The sequence below is a fragment of the Fukomys damarensis genome, unplaced genomic scaffold (genome assembly GCF_012274545.1).
Source record: "Fukomys damarensis isolate Sample0158 unplaced genomic scaffold, DMR_v1.0_HiC HiC_scaffold_35, whole genome shotgun sequence".
Classification (NCBI taxonomy): Eukaryota; Metazoa; Chordata; class Mammalia; order Rodentia; family Bathyergidae; genus Fukomys; species Fukomys damarensis.
The window spans coordinates 2,884,241-2,890,099 of record NW_022900947.1 but is presented as its reverse complement, the minus strand read 5'-3'; the positions used below and the strand labels follow the sequence as shown (position 1 = coordinate 2,890,099).

The 5,859-nt window shown below is 64.4% G+C and overlaps 1 protein-coding gene across 1 annotated transcript in view; it reads left to right on the top strand.

Annotated features, from left to right (window-relative positions):
• Sorcs2 (sortilin related VPS10 domain containing receptor 2) overlaps window positions 1-5,859 on the top strand; it is a gene marked incomplete at its 5' end in the record, with an annotated part of 302,786 nt that overhangs the window by 261,889 nt on the left and 35,038 nt on the right. The window contains 3 exons of the mRNA XM_019210263.1: window positions 1,593-1,657; window positions 3,488-3,606; window positions 5,408-5,497. Coding sequence (XP_019065808.1) covers window positions 1,593-1,657; window positions 3,488-3,606; window positions 5,408-5,497 — 274 coding nt within the window. The remainder of the gene's footprint in view (window positions 1-1,592; window positions 1,658-3,487; window positions 3,607-5,407; window positions 5,498-5,859) is intronic.

Sequence of the window (5,859 nt, the reverse complement as noted above, 5' to 3'; positions counted from 1 at the left end):
GGGGTGAGCGAGGAGCCCATGGGGGGGGTGAGCGAGGGGCCGATGAGGGAGGGGCCGATGAGCGAGTGCTGCCCGAGTGAATGAAGGAGTGACTGAGGTGGAGCCGAGACAGGCCAGGTGTCACCGCCCCACTGGCAGAGATGGCTGCATCCCAACTCCGTGTGCCCCCTGGAGTTGGACCCTGTGTGCTGCCGGCCGCGCTCATGCTCTGTGAAAGAAGCAGTATGGGCAGGAGGCCCTTCAGGAGCTCGTGGAGCCCACGGTTGGAATCCGTACCCTCCTCGGGAGTGGCGCTCGCTGCTGGGGTCAAGATGGTGGGCGCTGGTGCTCCAGCCTCTGACGCCCCTCCAGCTGCCCCAGTCCACGGCACCTGCGTCTCCACTGGGGCCCCTGGGTACCCGGAGGGGTGGAGCAGGTGGGGACCAAAGGGACCACTCTGTGCCTGCAGGGCTGTCGCCGCAGAGCTCCTTTCCATGGTGCTCCGTGACCAGGGGCAGCGGTGGCCTCTGCAGAGGCTGAGCTCGCTCCTGGGCAGGGGCCCCTGAGAGCCTGGGTCTATCTGATGGGTGGCGAATATCGTGTCATGCTGGCAGGGACGTGTGGGCAGGCAAGTGGGACCGGATCCCAAAATGCGTGACCTCCGGGACATCCTGCCCAGTGGGAGGCCGAGGTCCAGTGCAGCTCCTGGCAGGTGGTGGCTTCCAGTCACACGTGGTTCAGGGAAGGCCGGGCAGGAAGTCACAAGGCATCGGGACGGCCACCTAGCTACCACCATCCACACACTCCGCCAAGGCTGGCCCTAAACAGAAGGGCTGGAGGGGCGCTGGCAGTGAGGATGGGCACGTCCCAGTGGCCTGGAGCCGCCCCTTGCGTGGCATCCACCTCTGTCCCTTAGGCCTGGGGGGCCTGGCCCGGGCGGCCTCACTGGCTCCTGGAGTCTCCTGTGGACTCTGCCAGGCCCCAGTGTCACCCACCATTATGGTCTCTGCTCCTCCAAAGGAAGAGTCCCACGCAGCCCAGGCTGCCACGGTGAACAGGGCAGTGCGTGGGGTTGGACAGACCTACGGGGGCTGTGGGCACATCTCAGCACCCTGGGCTCTGCAGGCTGCAGGGGCTCCCCAGCGACGTGCACGGGTGCTGCCTGACCACATCCTGCCAACCAGCCCGGGCAGAGCCCAGTGCCTGCTACATCAGAGCCCTCACCTCCCTGGGGGGCTGGCAGCCCGGAGGAGCTGCGGGGAGGGCTCTGGGACGTGCGTGACCAGGGGATGGCACAGCTCACACTGGGCCTGGTGGGGTCCAGCCTTGCAGGTCTGCAGCCTTGGGAGCCTCTGAGCACCTCTGTACGCACATCCGGGTGGCTCCTGGGCTGCCCAGCTCCTGGGCCGAGTGGGGGGACAGCAGTGCCCACACCAGATTTGTGGGGGAGGAACGGGTGCTCCTTCTGCCCCCAGGCTGCAGAGAGGCTCTGGGGACCCAAAGATCGGGAGCAGCTGAGACCCCGGCGGGAGCCCGCAGTGTGGGTTGGGCGTGGGGCCTGGTGGGCAAGAGCTCGTGAGCTGCTGCCACACTGACCTCAGCTTCTCTTCCAGGGCTGTGTCTGGGGTGGACGCTGAGCCCGACTTGGTCCACATGGAGACCCAGGACCTCAATGGAGGTAAGGGGGGCACAGGTGACCCCGTGTGTCCTGCGTGCCCTGTGCCTGCTCTCATCCTCGGTGATGGCCTGGCATGGTGACCTTGCTGTGTCATGATGTGGCATGATTTTAAATGCGCTTGTTTCCCGCTGGGGACAAATTGAAGTCAAGGAGCTCCGCTCTAGTGGAAAGCCCTAGTAAGAAGGGAATTTGTTCCGGCCCAGAGCACGGGCATCCCCGCCCACTGGCCCCAGAGTGGGAGGCAGCGTGGGGACCCTGGCTTCCTTTAGGTGGCAGAGGCTGTGTGCATGTGACAGAAAGGCTCCTGTGGCCCCATGGGGAGGAGCATGGGGTGCTCCAGAGCCATGGAAGGTTCTGGAATGTCAGAATGAGAGGACTACAAATTGAGCCTCCATGCAGCAAAGTTCTGGGAGGGAGAGTCCAGTGCTGACCCTGCAAGGGATGCAGAGAGGACTAGAAGGGACCCCAGGCCCTGACCTGGGGGTGTGGGGCCCCAGTGGGTCCAGGGTGAGTGCCTTGGTTTCCCCATCTGTAAATCAGGGAGAAGAAACTGTCAGCCTGGCAGGGGTCACTATGGCTTCTGTCCCTGTGACCAGGAGAACAGCTTAGAGCAGGTCTGGGAGCCAGGGTTACGAGGTCTCAGGACCGCTGGACCCATGGCCACAGTGCCCCCTGCCTGCCTCCAGGGCTGCCACCACATCTAAACGTGCCAGGCTGCCTGAGGGCAGCACAGGGCTCTGGGCAGCAGCGGGTGGTCGTGGGCTGTGCCATCCTGGCCACCCACCTGGAGGAAGGCGCGTGAAGGACCCCCATCCTGGCAGGGAGGTGTGGGGTGCGATGGCGGCAAACGTCCCAGCTCCCACAGGCAGAACGACCCCTGTGTGACGGCCGGAGGGGTGATAGCACTGCCAAGGGGCGGGCGGTGCCAGGGCTGTGCCCTCCCTCCTCTGTCCGTCTGGCACAGTGAGCCTGGGACAGGACGGTGGGGAGCGAAGGGGTAGAGGGGGGCAGCATGTGCGGGAGAGACGGGCAGTGAGTGGGTGAGTGGAGGGCAGGCTGACGGAGGATGGCAGCCCGAGCCCAGCTCCAAGCCCCTCCACCAGGCAAAGCCCCTCGGGAAGACCCTGGTGGGGGCGGCTGTGCGAGGCCACTGGGAAGGGAGGGGAGGACGTGGCAGGGTCTGGACCACGGCGGAGCCCTTGTACCTGGTCCTGCCCAGCCCTTCCCCAGCCCATCCTGTTACAGAGGGCTGGGGAGGAGGCTGAGCACCTTGGTGGAGGCCAGTGTGACGTGGGGACCCAGCCTCCCCATGCCCCGCAGCCCCGGCCCACCCCATGCCACTCTGGGCCCAGCCCACACTTTCCTGGCCTCTACCCATCCCTGCCCCTGAGAAGGAGTCGGGAAAAGGGGCTCGGGCCCGGCCTTAGTACCTAGAATACTTAGCCGGGCCGTGAATGTGAGGCAGGGGCCAAGAACACAGGCCACCTGCTTGGGTGCACCTGCCTGTGCCCGCTCTGGGGCGGGAGCCTGTGGGAGGGCAGGCCCTGGAGGAAGGGCTCAGTGAGGTGCCAGTCGCCCTGACTGCCCTCTGGGGTCTCCAGCGTGCTGCCAGCCCTCCCTGGGGTTCAGGGGCCCCTCCGCGATGTGCCCCCCAGTGGCCTCTGGGCAGGCGGCAGGGTAACTATGAGGCCAGGGCCTTCACCTCCAGACCCACAGAGCTGCCCCAGGGCTTGTGCAGGGCCTGGAGCTTGACCTCCTGTGGCCAGCTCTGCCACTGTCCCCCCACCCAGTGCGGCTGTCCCATGCCGTGTGACCCCACTGCCTCTGCAGGTGTTCGTTATGTCACCTGCCGGATCCACAGCTGTTCCGATGAGATGCTGGTAGCCCCGTTCCCTGGCCCCATTGACCATGGCTCGCTGGCAGTGCAGGACGATTACATCCTCCTCAAGGTGAGCTTGGGAGGGCGGTGTGGCCTTGAGCCCTGGGGAGACAGCACCTTGGGGAGAGATGAAATGGCTGCTCTACGTCCAAGGGCCACTTTGCAGCTCACGGCTGCCCTCCCTACCCACAGCGGCCGCAGGCTCCCCAGGGGCCCATGCCGGAGCCCCCCAGGCACACTGCTGGCTGCCTGGGAACCCCCATCCCCGGGCCCAGCCCAAACCTTATACCCCACTTGATTCCCCAGTGATTGGGACCGCATGGCCTGGCCACCACCCACAGCCCAGCAGCCAGAGAAGGGGACCCTGCTCCCCATGCCCCAGGGTGTAGGGACACAGTGGGTCCCCGACTCAGAAACCCCAGTGAGCATGGCAGCGTCCTGATGGCCCCGTGGGGCGCTCAGCTTGGGCTGTCAGCCTGCTCCGCACCCTGTCTCAGGACTCCACGCCTGGCCTGTGCCAAGGGCCACCCTGGAGGTAGGGGTGGGGACAGCAGGGGTCACAGCTGGTCAGAACAGAACAGCCCCGCACCCCGCAGCCAGGCCCTGCTCCTCCGGGTCGCCCACCTCCACCCCTCAGGCTGTGCCCTCTGTTGCGCTCCACCTCCTGTCCACTCCTCTGTGCCTGTGCCAGACTCCATGCCCATGCCCATGCACCACCCCATGTGGTCAGTGGCCATCGAGATGCCTGTCCTGCCAGCAGCCCTCAGCCCAGGGCCCAGGAGCAGCCCGGTTGCCGCTGGCCTCTGGGGACCTGGGTGAGGGAGGCCTGTGCAAAGACCAGCTCAGAGCCGGTGTGGCCCTGGGGCTGCGGAGGGCTGTATGCGGGCTCAGTTACCAAGATGGGCCGAGGCCTGGGGCGGGCAGGACGGGAGGTCGTCACGGGGAGGATGTGGTGGCCAGGACAATTCATGTCGGGTCTGAGTGTGGACGAAGTTCTGTGCCTTCTCTGGCACCGTTTGTGCCGGGCAGGGAGGCCGTGAGGTGCCGTCAGCCATCCAGGCCTCCCTACCCTGCCTGGGGCTTTTCCGCCCTCCCTGCCTGCTCTTCCCTCTGCATCCTCTCCCTGCACCTGAGGTGCTTACCTGGTACAGGTGGGGCTGAGAGACAGCGGCGCCTCCCCACTGGTGCTAGGGGCTCCGAGCTGCCCCAGCTCGCGGACGTAAGCCCCAGGGAGCCGCACCCTGTTTCTCGGGGCTCAGGGGGTGCAGTGCCCCAAGGTCACACAGGCGCAGTGCGGAGCTGGAATTGGACGCCGGCAGCATCGCCCCTGCCCATGTGCACGAATGCAGAACTGTGCACACGCACAGAGGTGCACACCCATGCGTGCACATGCGTTCACCTCTGTGGGCCCACAGGACACGGGATGCTCATGGTTGCACACTCACGTGCACATGCGGAGACTTGGACCACTGCACACTGTCCCTCTGAGCCCAAGCCTCTCCTGCCCTTTTTCTGTCCCACCCCCTTCACCGGTAGAGTGGACCTGACCAGGTCCATGGGGCATTTGTTGTGGGGTCAGGGAGCTGCCCTGTGATAGGCGTGGCCGGTGCTGGCCACACGGACTGTGCTCAGTGGCTCCTGCCTTTTTTCTACAATGAGGGGTGATGAGGAAGAAATTTAGTTCTAACTTTCTAGAGGAGGGACATTTGGTATGGAGATTTGAAGGATGAATAAGAATCTGTCAGTTTTGGGCAGGACAAGTATAAGCAGAGTAAGGGCATTTTCACTACCTGAGAATAACACATAGTTTTCATGCATGAGAATCTGACAAGAAAGCAATCTCCTTAAAAACGTTTCTCTCCTCGTGCTAGACAACCTCAACAAACCAGACCAAATACTATGTCTCTTATCGTCGCAATGACTTCGTCCTGATGAAGCTGCCCAAGTACGCGCTGCCAAAGGTAGGAGTGTGCCCGCCAGAGGCTGCCCGCCCTTGTGGCAGTAGACTCAGGGTCGCAGGTGCTCAGGCTGCAGGTCAGGAGGGGCAGGGACGGCTGTGACCACGCTGCCCACGGCCGCTCTGCCCTCAGCCTCTGCTCTGTGACTGGGTTGGGGTCGTGTCCTAAGCAAAGGGAGTGGACACCGCGTCGTAGCAGGATTGATGGCTCGTTTGACAGATCCTCCCTCAGGCGGGCATGGCTGGAAGGGGAGCCCAGGCACCGAGTTTTAGGCCTAGGAATTGGGGGTGGGACTGAGGGCTTGGTCTGAGCTCTGACTCCGGCCAGTGAGCGGCCTGGCTGAGCCCCTCTGTCTAGGCATTTGT